This window comes from Carassius auratus, chromosome 50, assembly GCF_003368295.1.
Source record: "Carassius auratus strain Wakin chromosome 50, ASM336829v1, whole genome shotgun sequence".
Classification (NCBI taxonomy): domain Eukaryota; kingdom Metazoa; phylum Chordata; class Actinopteri; order Cypriniformes; family Cyprinidae; genus Carassius; species Carassius auratus.
Genome location: NC_039292.1, coordinates 18,980,768 through 19,007,323, shown reverse-complemented (window position 1 = coordinate 19,007,323; position 26,556 = coordinate 18,980,768). Strand labels below are relative to the sequence as shown.

At 38.6% G+C, this 26,556-nt stretch overlaps 2 protein-coding genes across 2 annotated transcripts in view; one reads left to right on the top strand and one right to left on the bottom strand.

The window, feature by feature from the left end:
• LOC113067251 (transcription factor Maf-like) overlaps positions 1-20,304 on the top strand; it is a 70,276-nt gene extending 49,972 nt beyond the window's left edge. The window contains exon 3 of the mRNA XM_026239589.1: positions 19,957-20,304. The gene's annotated coding sequence lies outside the window, so the exon portion shown is untranslated. The remainder of the gene's footprint in view (positions 1-19,956) is intronic.
• A 140-nt stretch (positions 20,305-20,444) lies between these two features.
• wwox (WW domain containing oxidoreductase) overlaps positions 20,445-26,556 on the bottom strand; it is a 205,712-nt gene continuing 199,600 nt past the window's right edge. The window contains exon 9 of the mRNA XM_026239585.1: positions 20,445-21,218. Coding sequence (XP_026095370.1) covers positions 21,027-21,218 — 192 coding nt within the window. The 3' untranslated portion in view covers positions 20,445-21,026. The remainder of the gene's footprint in view (positions 21,219-26,556) is intronic.

Here is a 26,556-nt window from a genome sequence, read left to right as displayed (position 1 = left end):
TATTATATAACGTTTCCTTTCCATGGTTATTCAAACGGCGAATAAATTACATAGCCTATAGAAAGAAAAATTATCAGTAATTTAGATATTGCGAGTTTAAGCACTCTCAAATAAACAAAAATATTGTTAAAATCACTGAAGCTGTCTACACTGCGAAATTAATGTCTTATTTACACTGTACGTACATCTGCGTTTTGCTGAGAGTATTTGCAAGAGTCAGGATTTCAGTCAACGAACATGCACGCACTCAAAGCTGATGAGTTTCAGTGATGACTCATCTGAACGCCTCTGATTGGCCGTTGCATTCCTAAGCTCTACAGAATCATGTGGGATTGGTTATAATGCGCAAAACTGTAAAAACGGCTAAAATGAAATACGGATCAATATGTGCAGATCTTAATCAAATGCGCAATCGACACTTGCTATTAATTTTCACATTGTTAGCAAGAGACGCAATAGACCTTACACATGCTCCGCTTATGTATATCATGCTTTAAGAATAATCTTAAGCGTCTGCTGAATGTAATATTTTCAGACACTGCAGATTAATTTAAGTACAGTTTTAAAAAGTGCACTTTGTGATGTATGAAGTGTGTTAACAAACATTATAATGAAAGTGTCTAAGTACAATTAAATGACCTTTTGCATATTATATATATCTGCAATATTTTACATTTAAATAGCAAATTCAATATAATACTTATTCATAATGAAAATAAATATAAATGTAAGCTACATAACATAATGAAACAATGTAATGCAACACAAGATACACACACAATGTAACGAAGATGTAACAATATAGCATAATGGAACAATGTTGAACAAATACAATGTAACGTTACACAACAAAGCATAGAACACTGTTACACAATATACAGTACAACATGATGTAACAAAGCGACAATGTGGCGATGTAACAACAGATACAGTGGAACGTAACAACGTATTAACACAACACAGCAATTTGTTACAGCCTCAATGTGGCGACGTAACAGAACGAATGCACTGGAACGTTACAACATAACACACGTAAGAACATAAAACAACATGCAATTAACATGATGTGACAAAGTGATTTAAAGAATGTAATATAACGTGGCATAGTACAACATAACGTAACAATGTAAATTGACAACATTATGGGATGTAGCATCACATCAATTTATATAACAACGTTAACACCAAGCAATGTAACAGCATATACCATGATGTAAACTGTAAAGAAACACTTCCGACAATCTAAAAAAAAGTCTAGATTAAGTTGAGTTATCTTTAAATAACATATAATATGTAATATATCAGATAAAAATAGTATGTAACATTATATTCTAAGGTGTCCTCGTTACATTTGTTAAATGTACTTACTATTATAATAACAATTAGTTACGCATAATTACATTCAAGTAACCCTAAACCATACAGTAAGTACATGTAGTTAATTAATATTACTAAGTTCTTAAATGTATAATTACACTGTAGCAAGGACACCTTAAAATAAAGTTTAACCAAATAGTCCCTTAAGGTAACAACTGCACATTTACAGCATTTTACAAAATCATATCATAAAGTCATTTATATTTACGTTGTCACCTAATGTTACACTACTTCGTGTTACATATATTGTAGCGTGATGTGACGATATTTAGCAGCTTAATGTAATGCATTACACTGTAAAGTTTGAAAACGCACCTAGAGCCAGCTAATAGAAATGGAAATAAAAGACCGCTTGAATAGAAAGTGCAACAGTTATAATGGAGGAACAAAGAGATTGAATAGATTGTGTCTTATTGTTTCCATAAAGTGCTTATCAGCATGAACACGTCAGTCTCTGGCAGATGATGAGATTCCATTATGACAAGTGATGCTCACATTTCTATAGGCGGCAGAAATCATAAAGTTAGTCACTGTCATTGGGACTTTTCTCATTATTTAAGTGATTTTACTACTGAACACGTAAAAAGTGAAGCGTGACATTTCTGAGGAGATATTTTTAGGTTGTGTATTTTTAGATTGTATAGTTTTACGTGCCAACAAAATGGACAGTTCTATTACTGTGTGTGTGTGTGTGTGTGTGTGATGAATGTAGGCCCTTCTGGCGGTGATATCACAGTACAGTATGCCATCTAACGAGGTGACGATGTCATAAATGAGGCGTGATGAGTGTGTGATGTCACTGTGATCAGTTAATCCAGCCGCACATGATCACATTATCAGCGGCAGTGTCTCTCCGTCTCTGCTGGACCGACGGCCACTGGCGTTAATGGCTTTTTAAATGTCACCGAATGTCATGGAATGATAAAATGGGAATCGCTTATCCCAGGTCGAAGTGATCATCTCCCCCGCTCTCTTTCTTTCACTCGTGTTTCCTGTTCCTGTGTCTCTCTCTCTCTCTTTCTCGCTGAAGGACTCCAGCACGTGGCTTTGGTGCACTTTCACCGACGCTGATGTCAGCATGATTTATACAGCAAACACACACACACACACAACAATAGAGAAGTGTGTGTGTGTGTGTTCTTACACCAGTCGTGTGTGATTGTGATTTATTATTTGTTTTTGCTCGTGTGTATCTCACTGCGTGTTTCCGGACTAATAATTTTGCTTCTTTTTCTTCACTTTTTACATTTTTAGTCCTTTTTTTTTTTCTTTATTATTTTATTTTTCCATCCCATGAGTCGTTAGCTTCTAGTATTTTTTTTCCTTTTTCCTTGCACTGCCCTGTAAAATGGTAAATAGTATATACTTCTGTTGTGCTTTCTTCACCTATTATTTTCTTACCACTCATAATTCTAACTACGTTTATTTTATTTCCTTTTCCCTTTTCTGTGCACTGCCTAAAATAATGCAACCTTTTTTTTTTTTTTTTTGCTCATAATGCCATGATTTTGGCATCTCTAATTCATAGTATTATTCAACTTTTTGTATTATATAACTTCTTATATTCACATTTATGGTATACAAAGTGATGAATTCCTGCCAATTCAATTAAAATCTAACACATAAAATTAGAGCGAGTAATCCTGACTACTGAGTGTTATTTTCATACTCAAATATGCCGCATGCATGCATGCCACTGCATTGCATTAATACACATCTTAAAATCAATGCAGTAGATTACAGGCTTGATTTTTGGAACCCTTCTATCTGCTACAAAGTAATCCAAAGTGTAGCTCTGCTGTCAAAGCCTGTGTATCTCCCTGTGAGATTCATCATATAGTGGAACTAGGTGTGAGAGAATCTGACAATATGGGCACAGACTGTATATACTATAGTAGAAGCAAATATGAACAGAGAATGAATATGGGACATCTGATCCCAGAGCAGCATTACAGGGACATATGATATGAGAATATAGGGCGTGATAAAAATGTTCATGGATGCTTTGTGAAGTTTTCTCAGGTTGCTTTCTCTTGATACAGCACATGTTGATGGTCTGACTGTCCCGGGACAGCGGGTACAGAACAGGACAGAGGGTGCACGCACCGGTTTGGTTCCTTCATTTCTGCATTTCTTGCTCAATTTATTGCAAGCACACCTTCACATTGTTAGGAAAAGGATCATTCTGATTATGCAATATAAGTGTGTGTGTGTGTGTGTATAAATATAATGCATTGTTAGTGAGACTGTAGCAGGTTCTCATTCCTAGTGTAGGTGAGTCTTATTCAGCCGTCTGAACACTGACTTTATAATGAACACACACACACACACACACACGCTCATTTTAATTAGAGGCACAGGGGAGGGTCAGTGTCACCCTCACTCTCGACAATGACTGTCATCATACAGGTTCTCAAAGCTCATGCTAATTGCTGAAGATGATTTAATTAATAAGCCGTTAGTAGCTGCTAATCAGCCAATCAGATGCAGCTGTGTGACACACTCGTCAACACCTGTTAGATTACAGAGACATTACTGAACTGGTGTTTTACATTTTATTCTCACATTCACCAAGTACCATACCTGTAAATATAGTATCTGACTTTCTAATAATAATACTAATTAGACTAAAATGTTATATGACATTAATTCCATATCATGCTGTTTTTTTGTAATCTATTTCAAAGTGACACAGTCTTCACACACACACAGAGACAGTCGTGTTTGTTTTCATGCTTTCATTAATGATTGAATTGAGCGAGTGAATCGTGGGTAATTGGACACCAGCAGACTCGTGTTGATCAGTCAGAACATAAACAGGAAATGCAAGTGGTCTGGTATCAGGTGACAGGATGCTGTCAAATCATGGATTTATATTTGTCTGCAGCAGAACTTGTGCGCGAATAAACCTGAGAGCGTCTTTTAGAACCGAATTCACGTTTTTAAACAATATACAGCTGTTAACACGATGAAGCTTGCAAATACTTATGCAGGTTGGACAGCCTATCACAGTCCTCGGACCGAGCGATATGATTGGACGAACATTTCATGCTACTATATCTGCCAACCATTTGAACCAAATCACCTACCCTGCCTTTAACAATAATAACCCTGGTGACAAATACCAGGATTTAGCATCCAGCAGTGTCAGCCCCTAAAGAAACGACACTGTGAAGCCAGTTCAGATGGTGTATGTGAGAGTGTGTTTGTGTGGTGGTCTGTAGCAGTTTTCTGGCAGGGAAGCAGGTGCCAGTCAGCAGGTCTGGCCAGTCCTGGGAACGCTGACCTCTCGTCGTCTCTTCTCTCTTCCTGGTTCAATCAATCTGCTGAAATCAAACCCATCAGGTCACCTTTATCATTCAGGGCATGTGTGTGTGAGCAGGATGAAACCCAGTCCGCCACCATGAAACACTCGCCTATATTTAGTGCATCCATACGTTTACACATTTGCGAAAAAATAATAAAAATGCAGAGTTTCCACACCATGAAATTTTGCTGACGTGCCGTCAGTCAGAAGTCGATATCGGCGTTAGCTTCCATAACAAGTCATTAAAAAAACCTGCCCTTCATAAAACACAGCTTATAACTCAAAGGAGAGAGCAAAATTATATAGAGTGCATTACCGCAGAAGCATTTCATGCATTCGTCAATAATTTGACTACACAAACGTCCTCTACATTTTCAGTTCAGATGTTGGGAGACTGTTCAATATGCACAGAACTACAGCAGCATATTTCAAAATGCACACTGCTGTCAGTTTTATTATTATTATCAAGAAATTAACACTTTTATTCAGTAAGGATGCATTAAATTGAATTGCTTTTATTTTTTTTTTACTTTCTTTACATTAAAGAATCCTGAAAAATACAATGCATACCAAAAATATTAAGCAACACAACTGTGTATATATATATTTATTCTGTTCAATAAATGTAACTCGCAGTCTTACAGAAACTGTGAAACAGAAAAGCATGCACTTTAAATGTTCTGAGGCCAAAAAGTGAAGTTCTCTACCCCTTTTATTAATCTCAAAGAGGCAGAGCACAGAACATAAAAGCAGTATTTTAAGGTAAAGCCGAAGTTACTTACATCAAACGTCATAAATGCAAAGCCAAGCAACATCAAGGACTGAGATCTGAGCGTATGAAACACATCTCTGCTTTCCTGAACGCCGTCCAGCGTTTTAAAAGCACGGTGGCCGGCCAATATTCATTTTAGCCGGCGACTGCACATTAGCAAATTCATCTGAGAAATATATTACAGATCCAAGAGTAATGATGATGACTAATCTATAACTTCATAAATCCAGCATTGTCAACCTGTCCCTCTTTCATAAGGGTGATTAAATTATTGTTGTGTCGAGGTGAAGTAATTTATTAAAAAGTGCCATTATGTTTATTTACAAGCCAAGCGCTGGTCTCGTGCCAGTAATACCATTAACTGCACTGTTCAGAGCCATTATGCAATAAAGTACACAATAGTAATTGTAAGATAACAAAGGCAGGGATTTTTTTCTCTATTTTTCCAGATGATTATTATGTTTGCAAGTGTTATTATGTTCTTTCAAAGCACTATAAATCCCACCGCCGTGTAAATCACGGGGACTTGCTGAGCACGGGAACTTTCTACAGAGTCACAGACATTATATACGTATCGTGTTCATCGTGTTCTCTTGTGAATGCAAACTTCCGATTGCCTGTTTTCTCACTCTGCGCTTCACTGTTTGTGGCTTTGTTAACTTTCAAGTCAACATTCAACGCTTTGTCTTTTCATAGTTGAAAATGACCTTAGAAAAAAGGTCCAAACTGTGACTGGAGTGTTATTTCATAAGCTACTCTTATAGTGGCTAATATGTAGTTTTGAAGTACTAATTTGTGCGTTTTAAGATACTAATATGCTCTATTTAGGGGTAAAGATGGTACAGAGATGTGCTTTTTTTGTACTTTAGGGAAGCATGTCAATGACAGCTTTTGTACCTATTTTTCTGAGCGTGAGCTAGTTACAGGATATGCACTTCTTGGAATATGATTCCATTCCACTCTGAATCCCAGGGAACGTCAGGAAAACCCTGGATAGCGTGTGGTTGGGGAAGCATGTTTGGAGTTTTCCGGCGACCCGTGTGTCGAACTTCAAATAATCCCTCTCTGTTGTTGCCAAATGTCAATCCAACGCAAACAGGACTACACTAAAAACATTGTGCGGCTTAGCAATGGCGCTCGCTCCGATCGTACTCCACTCTGTTTGATGTGATAATTAAAAACGGAAGGCAAATATTGATGCACAGATTAGCCGGAGTCATATTTGCCCAGGGATTATGATGTATTAGATTATCTCTGGATCGCCTACGACAAACCCACTGCTGCGTTTAATGGTTTTTCTTTTCTTTTGTATTATAGACTTGCTTTTATTTCCGTATCCTCATTTCAAACAGTATAGATGTGAATCTGCCGTCACAGATCAGCGCTCTCCAGTGAGCTCATGAACAAACACCGAGTGTTTACTCTGTTGTTTGACACGTTTGCTAGCTGCCGAAAACAGTCACCCTTTGGAAGGTGAGCGCTAACATCGGACACTATAAAATATGTAATGTGCACGTTTGATCAAATGTGCAGTATAGAGATCTTACTCGGTGAAATACTGTATCTGTATAATGGAAGATCGGTAACACTTTAGTATAGGGTCCAATTCACACGAATAACTAGTTGCTTATTAGCATGTCTATTATTAACATTGGCTGTTTATTAGTGCTTATAAAGTACATATTATGCATAACATCCATAATCCTACCCAATACCCTAAACTTAACAACTACCTTATAAACTATTAATAAGCAGCAAATAAGGAGTTAATTGAGGCAAAAGTCATAGTTAATAGTTATTAAATAGTGAGAATTGGACCCTTAAATAAAGTGTGACTGGAAGATTATTTGTGGTGTTGGTCAGTAAAATACTTAAGTTATTATGAATTAATAAAGTTTTCTTTTCTAATAATTTATTAATAATTAATTAACTAATAAACTGTAAGTACTATATATACGTATACTTTATTATACTTATTAGTATATTAAATTATAATTATTGTATGTAGTGCTTATAGTGGAATTTCTAAATAAAGTACTATATATGCATATGACATTATAGTGTGTGTGTGTGTGTGTGAGTGTTAATATGTTTATATATAATATGTGTATAAATAATCTGATATTGTTTAAAATAAAAATTCATATATCAGACATGTTCTTTATTTAGTGATGAAGTAATTATTTAGTAATTATTACTATTATTTACTTAATGTTTAATATTAATTATTAATTCATATTTTAAATGTATTTATATATACATGTGTGACCTTGGACCACAAAACCAGTCATAAAGGTCAATTTATTTATTTATTTTTAAGATTTAATTGATTTCATCTGAAACCTGAAAAAAATAAGCTTCACATTGATGTTTTTTTATGATATGAAAATGCATATTACTAATAATAATAATATATTTACGGTAGGAAAAAAAAGATAAAAATAATACAAAATATAATTATAGTTATATAAGAAATAATAATATAATTGGTATTACTTTGTTAATATCGACTTTGTATATTATACAGCCATGTATTCTTCATGTATTTTGTAATTATTATTTATTTAATAAATATAATATGAAATATTATGAATGAATAAGTCATGTGTTAATGTTATGAGGTAGATAATATGCAGCTATCGGCCGCGAGCGGGACGTCCGGATCTGGCAGCTGTTTCAGAGACTGATCAGATGCTTGAGCAACACTCAGGTTCCCGCGGGCCGCGGTGTGGAGATTCGAGGGTCCCTCTGAGGGATTAGGACCCTTAAACACCACGTTCACTCAGACTGAGAGAGAGCGAGAGAGAGAAATGCAGCAGGAAGACAGCATTAGGAGGAACTGGGCGGCATTTGAATAAATCGAGTCATTAGGTAGCCGTTTGTGTGAGTGCCGTCACCACCTGACAATCCCTCGCTCGCGTTTCTTCACTCGTCTTCCGTACGAAGTTGAGCAGATTGCCTCGTTTGCATTCGCCGGCGTAGCAGACGCTCGGAAAGACCCCCACCTCCTCTCCGTCCGTCCCTCCTGCAGTTCGGCAGCGCCTCTCAAACCTGTTCCCCTCCGCTCTCGCCTTCTGGAGAGACAGATTCATCTCGCCGCGCCTGCCTGTTCCTCCGTCTTTCATTTTTCATTCATCACATATGGCTCAGAAACTCATCAACATATGGATCCCATTGTTTGTAGCCCAGGCGGCCCTACTGTTATAGACAATAGCTGATGAGTTTGTTTGAAGCTCGCGAGATCCGTCACGGCTGCGACGCTCGCTTTGCTGAGAGTATCTGGTTTTGTGGAGACGTGAGAAAGCGGCGTTTCACAACTCGCGAAATATGCTGATGTCCACTGTTTGTAACTGCATTAATATACTTACTGTAGCGCGGCGTCAACAAAATGATCATACGGCTTATTAATGCAATGTGTTTTGGATGAATTATATATCAAAAGCATGAGGAAGGCAGTGGTGTTGAGGCGGGATTGGAGATGACCGGCCGGCCGAGGATGGAGAGTCCAGATCTGTGGTATGGGTGGATGCATCATTCATGGACTTCGTTAAGCATGTAGTGAATACTTAACGAAGTGTACGTGAAACCAACCCTGTTTACAATCCCGCTCTTATTGTTCAAGACTCATCTGTGTGTGTTGTTCAGATGAAAATAAAGTTTGTGTTCGTTATATAACATATTCTGACGTTAAACACCTGTCATAAAGAGACGTCCAATCAAATCCCAGAGGATTCGAGAGAGAAAAATTGTGATTATGGACGTAAAGTGAGGTGTTTCAAGTTGACTTCAACAGCAAGCGAACAAATGCATAGAAAATGCACAGTATTTTTATTCATTTACTTATTGCGTTATCAAGCACAAGGTTGTGGGTTCGATTCCCCGGGAACACATGATAGGTAAAAATTGATAGCCTGAATGCATATGGATAAAAGCGTCTGCTAAATGCATACATTTAATTTAATTTTAATTTAATTTAATTGATTTGATTGTCAAATTTATTGCTGTTTTGTTCAATACAAATGACATTATACTTACAGTTAGACTGGATGATATTTTAAACCATTGTAGTATATATTGTATATACTGTATATAAACTAGCATTTTAGTTTATCATGATTAAATTGGTATAAAACAATTAAAATGTTATAAATATTAAGAATTTTATAAATATCACACTATAATCTCTGCTATATAATATAGGAATGTAATATACTTGTATTCCTTTCCAAACACAGCCATGTTCTCTATTTAGCCCTTTTTTTGTAATTATAATTATGAAATATTATTGATTATGAATAATGAGTAATAATTTAGTAACTAAATAAGATAATAATATGAATTATTAATTAATATATCAAGTTCATATAACGATTTCATCAAGTAAAATGGGTTTTGAACGACATTTCAAGAGCATGCAAACAAATCCAAACAAAATGCACAATATTAATTGTACGTTAAATCTATCCTAAAAATCTAATTTGTCGCAAATGAGCTCTTCAGTTTAGTTACAACACATTGCTTTAACTGTACTCTGTATGTGTGTATGCATGCGCATGTGTGTGTATATATATTATAATAATACTATTATTAATATATAAGACTTTGTGCCTAATAGCAGCTCTTATCACTTTAGCGCACAGCCTCTTATGGATTTTTGCTTTAACATACCGCCACAATATATGATTTCTCATGTTTTGTTTCTCATACACATGCCCAAGAGAAGTAGTTGTAATGAAAATGAGGATAAATGATTGGCAGTCACAGTGATTTGAGTTCCAGGTGCTAATCTACAGCAGAAGCACGTCCTGTCACAGCTGCTTCTGTAAACAGCTGTTGTGCTGAAGCTAATTCTTTCCTTTGGTTCTTGTTAAGTCCTGTTTGGGTTGTTTTCTCTAGTTTAGGGCTCCCGCTGAGGGGCTGTATCACTTCAAAGGCGAGTTTGTTGAGCACAGTGTTCGCCTCAGGACCGAACGCAAACACACACAGTGTTTAATGGCTCAAACGTATTCACAAATGATACAGAGATGGACCAACACAGCCTCCTCGACTGCAGTTTAATAACAGAGTAAGATGCGATGAGCGGGTGAGAGAATGGATCAGTATCTTGCAGTAAACGGCATCGCACTACATTCATTGAGTTTGAACAATTAAGCTAACAAAGGGTTACTTCATCAAAAAATGGATATTAATCTAAAAATATAAATGCTCTCATTGTTTTCTCACCCGTGTGTTGTTTCAAACCTTTTGTGACTTACTTTCTGCTGTGGAACACAAAAGGAGACGTTTAGCAGAATGTTCAAGCTGCTCTTTTACACAGTCAAGTGAATGGGGACTCGAGCTGACAACAAAGTACATTAAACTAGCATTAAAGTCCTCCATGTGACTCGTGGCCAGAATTTCAGGTCTTCTAAAGTCATTCGATAGCTTCATGTGAAGAAACTGATCAAATTTAAATCATTATTCACAGAAAATCAGTTTCTGAATATTCATTACGTTCGATTTTGTGTTACAAACAATGCTGTTTTGTATCAAGAAATTATTTATTTGTATTTATTAGTTTCTTTCTCATACAAAGATGTTTGAAATACAATGCTTATAAGTCATATGACACTCCCAGTCCTCGTTCACTGTAAGAAAAAGAATAGCTTCGATATTTTGACTAATTATTTATTTTTTGATGTAGGTTTGGAACAACATGAAGGTAAAAGAGTAAATGATGACAGAATTAGTAATTGATTCATTCATTTATGCAGACACTTCCTCCATAAGACAACAGACTTTTAATATAAATTTTGGTATCAACAGTTTAATAATAATGCATCTCTATGCACTGGTGACAAATCTATGTATGTAATACTTTTGATCAATGTCGACTGGACCGCTCCAGAAACTTACAAAGAGAGAAAAACGAGCTTGAAGACCGATGACGACGGCTTGAGGGGAAGAGGACGTGACACAGAGAAAGTCTAAAAATTATACCATATTATTATTTTACAGGACTTTTCTAGGTCTAGAAATTAGACTTAATTTATCACCTTATATATATTCAGATGTTCTAAGCCTCTGGTTCTTCGAAGAAAAAGATTTTTTTTTTTTAAATAAATATCTCTTTTTGTGGTTTTAGCTTATGTGATGCCTTATTTTAATATTATATTTGTGATTTATTATTGTAATTATTATCATTACTATATTTGTTTGCCATTTTAATTGTATTTTTATTAATTAAGGTTACTGTTGTAGGCAAAATAAGTACATACGTATGGAAATAAGTACAAAAAAAGTTACAATTAGGAAGTATTATTTTATGTTAATCTCCATAATGCAATAATATACAGCTATAAAATAAGACATGTTATGTGTTGAGTTAACATCATTAATTAATTACAGATTACAGATTGAGCTTATAATTACAAAATAATGAGAACATTTGACGGTTCATCAAATATTATATTTTGATCAAATATGATCCACAGTCGTCTAAATAAATAAATATAGTTTGTCTAAGAAATCACATTCACTTCAGTCAGTCCAGTCGATTCAGTTCAAGTCGATGGCTTTATGATGCACCGTTTCAAAGCAGCTTCACAGACGACGCTTCTGTCAATGTTACAATCAAGCTACAATCACATTCTGCAGATTATTAAAACAAAAACTGACCTTTTAAACTGAAGTCAAAGTCAAAACGTAAAATAATGAGAAGAAGAAGAAGTAGGGATTTGACAGAAACTAATGCTATGTCCTTAAAAAGGAATTATTATTATTTAATTCAATTTTTTTGTCTTGTTTTTTGGATTTGGTTGTTCCGAGTGAGGCCGGACCACCACTGATGCCTCCTCAGAAACAGTCACATGACGTCCGTGACACTGGAGTGTGTTGAGTGTGAGTGTGTGAGCCAATGCTCCCGCTCACACTGTTCAGTCCTGCTTGTTCTCAGGTGTGTGTGTGTGTGTGTGTGACCTTGGAGTGGCGGCAGTGCTTAAACAGTGTGTCAGCGAGTGTGTTGAAGCGTGTCTGTGCCGATTATGAATGTTTCATTACTGCCACCTCAGCCTTTAGCTGTGAGCTTTCCACTAAAGCACACTGACAAATCCTCTTTCTTCTCGCCTTTTTACCTCCTCTCTCTCTCCCGCTCGCTCTATCTCTCCTGGATGTCCGTCTTGCTCCTTTCTCTGCACTCGCTCGGTTTCTGGTACTCTCGATTCTTCTTTCCGCAGTTTTTCCGCCGCTCTCTCTCTGATGAATCTCCAGACAGGGGGGAATGATTGTACTTGGGGCCGAGCGCTCGTTTTTCTTTTTGTTTGAAAGGCATGACAGGTACGACTTCTCCTCTGCTCTCTCCGCCCTCCCTTTCTCTCTTCCGCACAAAATAAGTCAAGGTTTACAAGGTCAACTCGTCTCGCGCTAAGCAGAGCTTTTTCACCCACACAGTATTTCGACTAAAACGTCAAGAGACAGCGGAGATAAATTTGGAAAAATGTCCCGGCTCAGGCGGCAGTACTTTACTCTGATTCCTGCCGCTTGAAATTCTCCTCTGAATGAATAAGAGAGCTTGTTATCTTATTGTCTTATAATAGCAGGCGAGCGTTAGCACACTTCATCATGCACTGCCCTGTTGAGTGCGTAAAAGTATGTCACACACTTTCACACATGCGCTCGTGCACACACACATGAAGGGAAAAGAGGGCCACAGCAGATTAGGATCTCCTTTCTGGGGTGTGTTGAAACTCTCCCCACATCGACAGAATCTACTTACGCAAGACCTTTGAATTAAATTCAGCTGAGATCTCTCAAAGGCCTTGTTGTAAACTAGGTAAACATGCTAAAATCAGCCTAATCACTTATGATTCATTTTTGGAGCAAACTTTTATTACTGGACTGAACAGCTAGCCGTTTTCATTATTTTAAATCTCACCCACAAACTTAGATGTTCTTACTAAACCGAATATAAATATGTATCCTATGAAAGCGTTGTGGTGCGCACTACCTCTAAAGAAGTGTATTATCTAGTCATAAACTTCTCTCGCAGTCAGCTACTGGATTTCATAAAACTAACATTGACTTTATAACGGCTCTTAATAAATATTGACCTACATTTTAATCACATGCTAATCTGGAGCGCCGCAGAGGTGACGGTTTATGGATGGCCGTGGATCATAAATTTCCCAGGTCGCATCTCTCTATCGAGTGTATCTGTTCCTCCGAGAGCCGTACGATTGATCATATTCATTAAAAATATCTACACACTTTGGCATTTCACAGCCCACTAAGCCTGTGCAAGTTTAAGAGTAAGATGTAATTATTCTCCAACAGCCAATATTCATTTCAATGGAATAATAAACTACTTGGATTAAAAGATTGTGGTTGGTTGTTTTAAAAAGTAAAAAAAAAAAAAAACACAACTGAGAATAATATATTATCATAGCCTTTACATCAGATCACTAATTATAGTATAAATGGCTCTGAAATGGGGTCTTCAGCTTTAAAAAGTTTGAATAGCCGTGCAATTGACAATTTTGTGGCATAAGCACATTTTGTGTAGTCAAAAGGTCTGTTCAATGCATTTTCCCTTTTGCTTCCTGCTCGTTTTGCATAAATAGGTTACCGAAATTGTTTCCAAAACATTAAAGTCATATTCTTTTTATATTTTTAGCAGCATTAATTCTCCATATTCACCAATAAGTGCTTCTCTAGCCAGCTGTCTCGAAGCTCTCCTGCGCTATTAAAATTGTGTTTCCAGAAACCTGCATCCATCCCGCCGCTGAGCATTGTTTAAAGCCATGGGGTATTGTGGAATAGAATGAGGTCGACCAATCTTTTCAAAACTAATTATAATGTTTAAAAACCTAAACACCAGAAGCAATATTGGGCCAATAAAACGGAATTAAAAGCTCATTTCTGTGGGATAATTGCTCCACGCAGTGCTGATATTAAACACCTGGCGTGTGGTACAGCTCTCCAGCCTGTCTGCGCTTCCCACAGATGTGCCGCCCATCCTGGAGCGGGAACCGGACGTGTCAGAATGGTCAGAATCGAAGTGAATAGGTCAGAGAAGAGGCATGCAGTTGCATGCATCAGCTGCAATGATGGCTTTGCTACAGGACATGATGTCATAATGCCTCTGTTCCCCTATTTAAACATGCAGAGGGAATGGGATACAGATTGAGTGTGTCGTTGTAAATGGGGGTAGATTAAGCGGATATATTGTGAGTGTTCAGGGAAAGGCTTTTGGTTACAGCCAGGGCTGTACATACAGGAAGTGATGCAGACATATAATGGGGGTCAATGGGAGATCCGTTTACCTCTGAAAGTCACCTTTTGTCTTGCTTCACTACACCGTTTAATGCTTATTTATCAGCATATCAGTAACTCTGAAGCTCTTTACAATACAGTTTGCTTCGGAAATATGGGCGTCTTTGTGTTGTTGATGCATAGATGGTATGTACCATAACTAGACAGTTATTTCAAGTTAAGACCCAAAGAGGAGAGCCAAAAACATACTGAAGCTTAATTAAAAAAATAATGTCCCCAAAATAGTAGTACTATGGTAAATGTATGTCATGGTACATATCTAAAATCACGACATTGGCACGTTAAAAAGATAATTTTTGGGTAGTTGTGTGCATGTTGCTGTGAAATATGATTCAAGCTAGATTGAGTGCACTGGGTTGAGTTAGTGTGTCTCTTTTTTTTGTTTCCAGAATCAAGGCCTGCCTTTTGAAAAATGGTGCACTTGCCCGGCGTGCTGAAGGAAAGAAAAAACATTGATTAACTATCAAATGATTCCAATACAATGATCAATAAGGCTCTGTTGAAAAAAAACGGAAAATAAAACTCTCACTCATGAATCTTCCAGTGCTTCAGACACAAAGGCCTTCTTGGCAGGAGATGCATGGTTATAGAAGCAGTTGAAATCATTTTTGCAGGTTTCACACAGTTGTCTCTTTCTAGGGTTTGGGAAAAGAAAACTTGGACTACACAAGTGTTTTAATGTAAAGGGGTCTTCTTGATCCCTGACTTGTAGGATAAGATCTTTTGATTGACCTCTACTTACCTGTCCATCTTACCCTGACTATCTTTTTAGATACTGCTGACCTGAGCTGAACACTCTCAATCAAACTCTTATCAAAGGATGCCTATTCTCTAGATTCCCAACCAATAACTAGTTTCCAAATAGCTTAACCCTGTAGTCTACTTGCATTTTTGCCAAATAAACTCTTGCGAATCTGAACAACAACTAGTATTTTGTTTGGGCCAAACTTGGCACAATTCTGGAGGCAAGGCTGATGTTTTTATTGAATGTGAATCTATGCCTCGAGGAGAACAATATCACCAGCGTCTGTCTAGACCCAGCTGAGCATTTGCTGCTCCTGTTGGGGAGGCAGAAAAGGGTCATAAAACCCAAATGATGGCCACCCAGTCTTCCCCGGAGGTAGAGAGGCTTTAGCGGAGGATGCAAGCCAAGATGAAGCCAACAGATTTCCAGAAGATCTTGAGGCAGAAAGCTCAGATGCCCTGTCACCTGTGGCACGCTGTCAATATCATTTAGTATGCTATCGTTGAGTTCTGTCTGTTCTGGGTGCATTTAAGACACATTTAGAAATCTCTTGTGTCCTATTTGTAGGTCAGGCGATTGTCAATCTTGGCCAAGTGTTTAAGGGTGGCTCTATGTGGCTGTGAAGAAGATTTGAGATTCTCCCATAACTTGCTAATGTAACCTGTATATATGGCTGTGCAAAAAATCAAATGCAATTTTCATGCACATCTCATTAGTAAAGACACTCCTGTAATTAGAAGTATATCTCCAGCACGTGCGTTCAGATCAGGGTTGCCAGGTTTTTACAACAAATCCTGCCCAGTTGCTTCTCAAAACTAGTCCAAAACTTGCCCTATCGCACTTATAAATAATCGCACCCGATAAATAATTGCTTCCCGGGGTTAAACTATAAGTTTTTTAGCAGGATTGCCTTGGTAAAATTTGCATTTTAGGGGCTAAATATCAAGATATTTGTATTGGGGTCGCTTTGACCCACGGACATGAAAAACAACCACAAACTTGGCAACACCGGTTGGCATTTACTACACCGAGCCATAATTCACTGACAATCTACACAAAATCGATGTTAAAATCACAGGCGATTCTTTGTCGATTTTCGTTTGTGTAATATTCTTTGGCGATTTTGTGTTAGTTGTCGGTAGACTACGGCTCTGTAGTAACTGCCGCTCCACCTGAACCAGTGTTGCCAAGTCTGCGACTCTTTTTCATGTCCGCGGTTTGAAGCAATCCCAATACCAATAACATGATATTAAGCCCCTAAAATGCGAATTTAACCAGGGCAACCCTTTCAAAAAAATTATATTTTAACCCCGGGAAGCAATTTTCATCGGGGAACCTCCCGGAAGCGCGATTGGGCTAGTTTTGGACTAGTTTTAAGAAGCAACTGGGAAGGATTTGTTGTGAAAACCTGGCAACCCTGATCTGAACGCACGTGCTGGAGATATACTTCTAATTAGAGGCGCATCTTTACTAATGAGATGTGCATGAGAATGGCATTCGATTTTTTGCACAGCCCTACCTGTATAGATCATAGACAGTTGAAAGGTTGGTAAGAGATGAAAATCAACGCAAAGATGTAGTTCAACTCTACTGCTCCTAATAGATCTGCGCATAGATGATTCTTTACTCTAGGGATAAGCTGGCACCTTTATCTGTTTGAATTGTGCTTCAATGCAAGCCAACTGAGGCACTAACCATAATATCAGACATCAGGGATGTGTCCTAGAAGAATCCTTCTAGTTCCAGTGCCCCCTGGATAAGACCTTGCGGAGTGCCACCCTTGTTGAGACTCTGTGCAACTGGAAGCTTTCCTATCTATGTTCAGCCATTTGCAAACAATGCAGTCTGTGACACCTGGCTGGCCCAGAAACACTACATCTGTGTTCCCACTTTATCTCCCGTTATCTCGGATCGGGGCGGTCTCACCGGTTCCCACACATACACAAATGGTTTAGTGCCACTTCAAGTTTACATGCCTCACATCATTAGCTATCCTCCCTCAATCTCAGACAAATAACAACCAGTCTCTCCTCTTCCTCTCTCCTCCCCCCAACTCTCGTTCTCTCCCTCCATCAGGGGCCCATTCATTACATGGTGACACTTTTACAGCCTCTAGCTCTCCCAGACCTCTCTACCTCTCTGGAGAGAACAGATAGAACAAGAAAGAGAGCGCAAACGGGGAAGAGACCGAGTGGAACCAGAAATAGAGTGCCGCCCCACCTCCAATCCCACACACGCTCAACTCAAAAAAATCTAGAAGGAAGAGCTTGTTTGTTTATGAGTGCCATAGTGTCATTCAGACAGCCTCTTTTCTCTTGTATGTACAAGGAATACTGGGAACACTTTGTCCATCCTCCGGTATCGCACCCCAATCCAACTGTGCAATTTTTGCATTGCGCCATGGTCTCCTACAGTGTGTGTGTGGGAGCAAACACAGATAGGTCACCTGCACTGAGAAGGGTACGGCGTCTACATGTACATTATGCAACATTGTTTGTGCAGGAGAGTATGTACTCTGAGCATTACACAACCAGTTCTTCAAATCACATGCTGGGTTGCACATTCCTCACATGTTGTGAACAGATCAAGCTTATATTCTGTAAAGCATTGGCCCGTTTCATTTGTGACACACTAAACCAGATCTGTATTGCATTTGTGTTGAAATGCTGTCTGAGTTTCTGGTGTGGAAATGCGCTAGACTTGCTCTTATTCTCGTCTGCTGGTCCGGGTTATTGATTCCACTGGCCGCACAAGCGTGAAAGGGTGGGACAGGACTCATATGATTGGTTTCTTGATGTGTCAATTACTCTGTTGGAGCGAGTAATGCGTGTGACAGGCGGTTTGTTTATGGAGGTGTTCCGGGTCACGGTCAAAGCCTCGCTAAGCACACGGATGAGGAAGGGTTCAGCTCATGTCACTCCAGCCGAACTCGCTCACCCCTGACGCACGAGGAGACTTTCTTTGTTTAGATCTCAAGAGAAGTCCTTTTAACCGGGCCTGGAATTGAAAAGACTCTTGATATTTTATTTATCACAATGTTTACCTTTCTTCACCACTTACAGTATTAGATGTATGTAGTGTGTAAAACAATTTTTGTACTGTATACTGAGCATGTATCATTTATTAGTAGTGATGTCTATGAACAATTTTTTAGCCAATTATTTTCAATGATTTTATTGATTAAATTCCCAATGCATGTGAAACTCAATTAACTTTTAAGTAGGGCTGTCAAATGATTACAATTTTTAGTCAAATTAATCAGAATTTTCAATGGATTAATCAGGATTAATCACTATTTGCAACTACACCTGAATCCTAACCAATTTTATTCTGAAATGCATACCAAAAGATAAATAACAGGACACAGATACATAATTTTCATGTATTGATTCATCAATATGTGGTTCTTTTTTTCTGAATTTCAAAAGTTTAACATTTACTTAGATCAAATTTACCTGAGCACTATATCAAACCATGCCATTTAACTATAGATAGAGAAAGAGTTTTAGGTGAACCAGTGGTTCACATATCTATGACATTATGCATAGAGAAACTCGAAAGAATGAACTCAGAAACACAAACATGCGCCCTCTGCACTCTGGGCACTCTTGTTTTTGGGAGGTGTTCATTTGCTCTGCCACAATACTTTAGGATCGATATTTTCACGTTCTGAAGGCTTCAAGTGCCAGTAAAACCAAGTAAAAATGCATATGCTTTTCCAAACAGCTGTAATTTTCGCTGCATTGCATGTAGGCGCTCTGCGCATGCGCAGTGTGAAACACAGGACGCTATAACAGGAAGAAGCTCCAGCGTATCAACTACCAAAGTCGTCTCGAGCTTGGCATGAATGTATTTGAGAGTAACTGGGGTAAAACCTTAAGCTTCTTCGGTGTTTTCGTTGCGGTGCTCGCCGCTGTTTTTTACTATCTTGAGAATTCAGAGATCGACGAGACTTTCCTGTCCTGAATAATTTGTCACACTGGGCATGCGTGAAATGCGTAAAAAAATTTGACGTAATTAATGACAAACAACCAATTAACGTCGTTAATGCGCTATTTTTGACAGCCCTACTTTTAAGATATGAATAGATTTATTAAAGCATACAATTAAGAATAGCTTAAACATTTTTTTAATTAAAATGAATTGTCTTAAACTGATTCAATAAATCAAATTCATTAAATGAATGTTGCTAGCACTAGTCTTAGGGCCTAGAAACAACTTAAGATGTGATGCAGACTAATGAATCTTTGTGTGTGATATCTGCTGGGATGTTTTGATTGACTGCATTGGTTTTCATATAAACATATGAACTGAATTAGAGTCTGTTTGTCAGAGGTTACCTTCAGTGAAGGCAGAAATGTTTTTCTCATCTCACCAGCCATATTCAATGATTGTTAAATTATGTTTACATTTTTCAATTAATCTCTTTTTTTTCTTTCTTTACAGACAGTGTAACACTGGAATGCTCCTGGCTTAGGGTGACCCATGGCTCCAAGACTGCCACAAAGCACAACCTCTCCAAACTCTACCCCTGATGAAGATCACGATGAGGAAGATAGAGAATTAAGGATTAAGAGAAATCAGAAACCCTTTATCATCCTGAGTGCCATTCCTCAGCCTTACCCACAATCCCCTTCTACTGAATCTTCCCTGATTTTACAGTCAGACGTTTCGCCAACAATGAAAAAACGAATTTGGAAAGTCTCGAGACATCCCTGCATGTTTGATGATGCAGTCCGGACAATACAAGGAATTCAAAACGGACCTTCCACTAGACACTTCCAGACCACATGGACTCAAACTCTTTCTGCTACTGATGGCCCTCCGGTTCTCGTACCAGATGCTGTTTTATTGTACTAAACATTATCCCAGCATTTTAGAAAAGGTGGTTTGGAGGCTCTAGCCATATGGGGTAAAGAAAGACAACAACAGCATTCAAACAGCATCTTGTGTATATTGTGTACAGGATATGAATACAGGCTTATTCTTATCAATGTGAAGACACCATGTTTGTAAATAGTCCACAAATTGTATATTTCCTGCATTATGTCTTTATAGGTTATGCCATTACAACATTTATTCAACATTTTTATCTGTACAGACGTAAAGGTTGACATAGATCTCCAAACAGATGAGTATTTGTATTCCATATAGACCCCCTCTAAAGACAACTCAAATGTTATTGCTTGTTAAGGAGACATTTACAGAGTGATCTAAACTTAGTTAAACCCTAATGCAGGATTGAGTGACTACGCCTTTGAGAACAAGAGAAACGCAATTGAATTGAATCTCTCGCTGTCTCTCTGCATCTCTTTATCTGCTGTAGAAGTCCCAGCCCGTGTGGTTCTAGTTCCCGATTCCCAGATAACTTCCAAGCTTGATTGCCAACGTCCTTGTACAGTTTAGAATTGCTGCATCTCATCTTTTTTGCCCCTTCAAATCAATGATTATCTTATGCCTGCATCCTCTATGTAGCTGTGATGTCCATGTAGGTGACCCTACGGGGCCCGGAGGGGTCAGAGCACCTGAGGGGGGGTGGATCTCTCCTGGATGAGCCTCTCGCTGAGTTCCCACAGGCTGGCGGCTGCCGTGGGGTCCTGGGCCTGCTGAGAGGGCAAGCAACGGAAGCAGTTGTTGAAGTACATCCCTCCGATTCCCTCCAGCTCTGGAGCCACGGCGCAGTAGACTGTTGTGGCCGCTCCCTGTTGCTGTGGAAACAAAAATTTTAATATCAGAATAAACTGAAACAACGTGAGCAAAAATAAATACTGTTGTTCTTGTATGGAGCCTGAAGAACTGGGTGGCCCTCTTTAGAGGGTCAGGGCAATACCAAAGACACCTCTAACCATCCAAGACTTGCATTTTCTCCCCTAAAACGGATCATGAGATGGGGGAAGTGCTCCACAGCCTTTCAAAGACACCATGGGACAGACTGTGAACCTGTTCAAATGGAGTTCCTGTTGAACATCGGACGTATGGCTGTCAACAATCTGCATGCTTTCATATAGGTACCTGCCACATACTAGTCTAGGAACCACCGGAAGCGTTCAATTCTGGCAAGTTCTATAAAAGCTTTTAAAGTGGACTTAAACCTCATGATGTCTGAATGCTGTATCCTCTCTAGGGTTCAAAGGTTAGCTGAAAACCAACCAACTATATTAGCAATGACATGTTATCCGCTATAAAAGTAGGAAAAACAGGAGAATATATCACAGACACTGGAACTGAGAAGCACTCAATTGGCAGGTTTATTGTACATCTCTTGTACGCCTGCCAAGAATCACAGACAATGATCAACACACACACACACAAAAACAGTACAGTTGTAGATTCTGTACATAGCAGAAAGGAAAAGCTTTGGGGAAGTCTCGCAAAGACGACGGTGGGGCAGCCTGCCAAAACTGTCTATTCATCTCACGTCAAAGGGATTTCTGGATGTCACCCAGTCAATGGGGACTTTCTGTCATTGCTGGAGAAGGCGTATACACGTACACTCAAACACAAATTTAAATCCTAAAAAAGGGATCCAGCACAAAGCTATCCATGCAACGGCACTAAAGACAGGTTGGAGACATAAACCCCAAATCCCAGTATCTTCTCTAATGCATGTATAATTGGTCGTGCCCCATGTATAGCTTTAAAGGGCCTTTCACACTGACAGAGATTTGAAGCAGCTAAGCAACTGGAAGTCAGTCGTTTTCAATGAGGGTGGTCGATTTGAGGAGACAAGGCCGACAAAGACCATTGGAAAGTTCATATTAGATGACCACCAATGGGAATGCATTGGTACACGATCTAATACAGATGGATACTGCAGTTGCTAATAAGACTTGTGCAAAGTCCAGCGACTTCATACTTTTCAGTGTGAACCCCTTTTAAGACAGGAAGCAATTACTGGAATTACTTTTTTTAAGATGCAAAGGTGAAGTCAAGGTGCAATTTTTGGTTCCAAACTAGCAGCTATAAGTGAAATTGTGGAAAACAGTCCTCCATTGTTTGAAGAATAGTTAGTCTTCAATGTCACACCATTTGTTAAGTCAAAAGTTGAGGTGTTGGCCAAACATCTTATAGTGGTATCATGGTGTTCAGCCTAGGTTCAAAGGTCAGCCTAGCAATTCCATCCTCACCCCCTCACGTTAATGAAGTACTCATGAAATATCAAAACCACTCATTTGGGTCTGATTCGCAACATGTACGCCCACAATCATGCCTTTTTTGTGTCTATTTTGTTAATGCCCTCGGGTTTGATTGCTTACACAAAAACAAATGACTCTTCATGTCTTTTCACACTTTTCCACATGGCCGATCAGCAGCTAATTGTCGGGGATGGTTGACTATCATGGGGTTTTAACTGTCTTGGGGAAAGATTCAAAGGAAAAGAAAAACATGTCAGACAGAATTAGAGTTGACGTGCAGTTCAAATGTTTCCAGACTCGTCTTTTATGTCCCTCCTCTCACTGAAGAAACTGTCCTGTGCTACTTCACCCGTGACTCCTGCAGGAAGTTAACTTCTGTAAGATGCACATGAAATAGGATGGCTGCTTTATCTTCAAATAGTGCAGGAGCGTCTCAGATCTGAAAAAAGTGCAGGGCAACGTTAAGGAGATGTCTGGCACACGTTAACAGTGACGTGCACTGATGGCCAACTCTTTAAACAAACGCAAATACACACATTGCAACAGTACAAAGACTTTGGCTCATTCATGGAGCCAAATCAGCAGCTGTAGTTCAAGCTGGCAAAGACTGTCACAGAACACTTGTTAGATACACACGTACACACAAACTCGCAGGAAGAAAGCCAAGGCTGCAGTCAGAAATTCAGCGAACGAACTTCACACGCTCATCCCCATTTAACTCCAGTTTGTGTGTTTTTCTGTGTCTTTTGAAGTACACAGATGCTGCATGTTGCTTTGGTTAGCATGGCAATAAACATGACATCAAAAGCATGGATCTTCCTGGAGTCTTACCTGCTTTTGCATTGATAAGTTAATACATATTTGAAGCTGGGAATATGAAAGGAAGATAAAATGTCAGTCAACCCCTCTAGCAAACCCAACGCAGAGGGTAAATTTTCAAAGATGCACTTTATGGATTCAGTGCTCTTGTAATTAAATTTAATGTTTTCATATGCACACAAAAAAAGTTAGCACTTATTCAAAGTTGTGTGAAATTATTTCCCTGGTTATTAAGGTTAGGTTCTAATAGGAAAATCCGCTATATTTTTGAGCAAATTACCCAAAATGCCTCTCGGCTTTCGATTAACTCATTAGGAATAACAAATGTGCTCTGAAATCCAAACCCAGAATAAAGGTTTAGAAACCATATAAATAGTCTGCAATTATTGATTTTCATAATGTCCCAATAGTTCATACCTTTATGGTCACGTACGTGTTTTAAGTATGTATGCTAACGCTAGAACTTAAACCAGCTTGAGGTAGTTCAACTGATATTGTATCTTGACCAGGCTGGTGTCCATCTGGATTAACTGGTTGACCAGCTAAGAAGTACTAGAAACCAGTGAATCAGATCAGCCTGACCACTGAAATCCAGTTTAGAACCATCAAGAAGCATTTTTCAGCAGATTCCTATGCGTTTTATTCTTGTCACCTCACCTTGATGAGAATACAGTGCCCACCAGCTCAAAGTTAACGCTAATACACTCCTCACAAGTGCACATGCTCCATTGCAGCCGCCACTTGGCACTGCTAATGCTTTCTCTAATGACGCACTGTGAAGACTAGCATGACTGAGATTACCAGCGCTAATGGATGTGGAGTGTGATTTCAGCACTGGCTAGCATGCTGCTGCCCCTTAGCCAAACAATGGGCTGAAATGAATCCGAACCCCGTTCCAAATGTGCTTCAGCCCATTTCCAAAGCCTGCCTAGTCTTCCTAGCGGATATGAGATGCAGGGAAAACACATGGTTAAATCCCAGCAGCCCCATATTAGAGCTGTGTCAACCAAATGGGGATAACAAAGAACTAGCAGTTAGCTTAGGCTTCTTTATTACAGTAATCACATAATTACAGCTTAACTCCGATATGCTTGCAATACAGTCAGCTCGATTGTTCAGTGTGGGTTTAGTACATGTGCTTTATTATAACTTTGAACACTGAAAACATTCCCATCATGCTTTCTCAGATGCATCCTCACTAAATATAGATCTGCGATTGATCCATTGAGGCTCTAGACTGGAACACCATTTCCTTTATCCGTTAGCAGCGGGACAATAATAAGGTTTCTAACCATGAGCCTCCTGCTTTGGTGTATTTAGCTGAGGGACATGGAGAGATTGGATTGTCAGACTGAATAAGAGAACATGGATCTTATTGCCGTTACGCTGAACCTCCTGGCACTCAACCCTGATGGCCCTTTTGGGCCGATAAGCTTTATGATAAAATGCATTAACATGCTGGACCAGGTACTGCTCACATTTATCAAGAGCTCAGGCCAGAAAACAGAGATAGCGATAGAGCTACAGATCAGTTAAATCAGTGGTTCTCAACTGGTTTTGCTTCAGGACCCAATATTTATCATTGGACATTAAGTGACGTCCCAACACACGACTATAACCGTCTGTTGTACAAAAGTATTTTATATTGCATTGCTTTCTTCATTGTTTCTCAAATATGAGGGTGAGGTATGCTGTTATCTGCCTAATTTCGCAAGGTTTTACAATGTGAATCACAAATTTGACTGGACAAAAGGGCTTTGACGCCAACAATGAAAGATATGGGAAGCTTTATCTCCAAGCACCTGCTAAGTATTTACTTTTCTGTGCTAACCATGTGCAATTATAGGGATATAATTTAGCATAGTTTTTCATTAATGTCCGCAATTTGAACAAAATCGGGTCGTGAGCCAGTTAAGGAACCATAAATACTGAAGTATTCAAACTTCTAAAAAAAAAAAAACTAACGCAAACCGCCAAAACAGTTTGATAATTTTTGCTGCAATACTAACAACCAAACCAAAGCAAATGACTTAAATGTGTCCTCTTTCAAAAATAATAAAGGCCGAAAATGGACATAAGATACTTCCATTCACTCAGAAGTCCTGCAATAAGTATATTTGTCACTTTTATGTGCATAAATAACTAATGTCTTCCTGTATCAAATGCAATTTTCAATATGGAACCTCATGCACGCACATCCAAATAAGTCATTTTGTTTAGCAATAAATAATTGAGATGATAACACCATGTCCTAACCAGGAGGAATAGGATAAAGCAACATGCTTAGTTTCTACTTCTGCGATTTTTGTACTGGGTAGTCCCGCCCATCGTGAAATCTCATTGGTCCAAAATCCTGCTAAGCATAACTGTATATTTGCCATCAAATATGCTCTTAGTGTCTGGTTAGGGTGTAGTAAAAGTGTGCTTCTTTTGATTAAACGAGGTTTAATATTTCCAGAAAGGAAATGATCTGTAATTTCTCGCCTTTTATTTGTTAAACCCAGGAATGGCGCCACCTTCATGCACACCTGGTAAAATCTGACTGTATCTAGTGTACAAATTGTGATTCAATTCCTCTTTAACCATCAGTCTTAAAGTCCTGTGCTGGCTGAGAGTTTATTGTTGGCAGACTTAGTTTTTTCGCTGTTAACTAGTACCCCAGTTTCCCCGTAGTCCTGGTGTCACTCTACAGCGTGAACGGATGTGATCCTTTATCCATGTTGTTTCTCCAACACACTCACAATGTTGAGTATGTGCCACATCACGTTATAATCAGCAGAGAAAATCACTTGAAAATACAAGTGATGACCTAACTAGTTAAGAGTAATATCCCTTTGTTTCTAGAAAGGTTGTGTTGAAGTTTCTGTCATTGCTGCATGTAATAGGTTAAGAAAAATGGTGTATATTTTCCCGTCATTGGTCTCATGTCGTCATAAGCGATCGGTCCACCTCTGCTGTCAGTTCCTGTGTTGTACATACATCTGTAAATATCGAACAGCTATGCATGCTGTCACTCTAGCAATTGTTTCAGGTACTTTTATAATCAAAAACGCATATGGCATGTGCTTAAAAAAATGATTCGAGAAAAAGG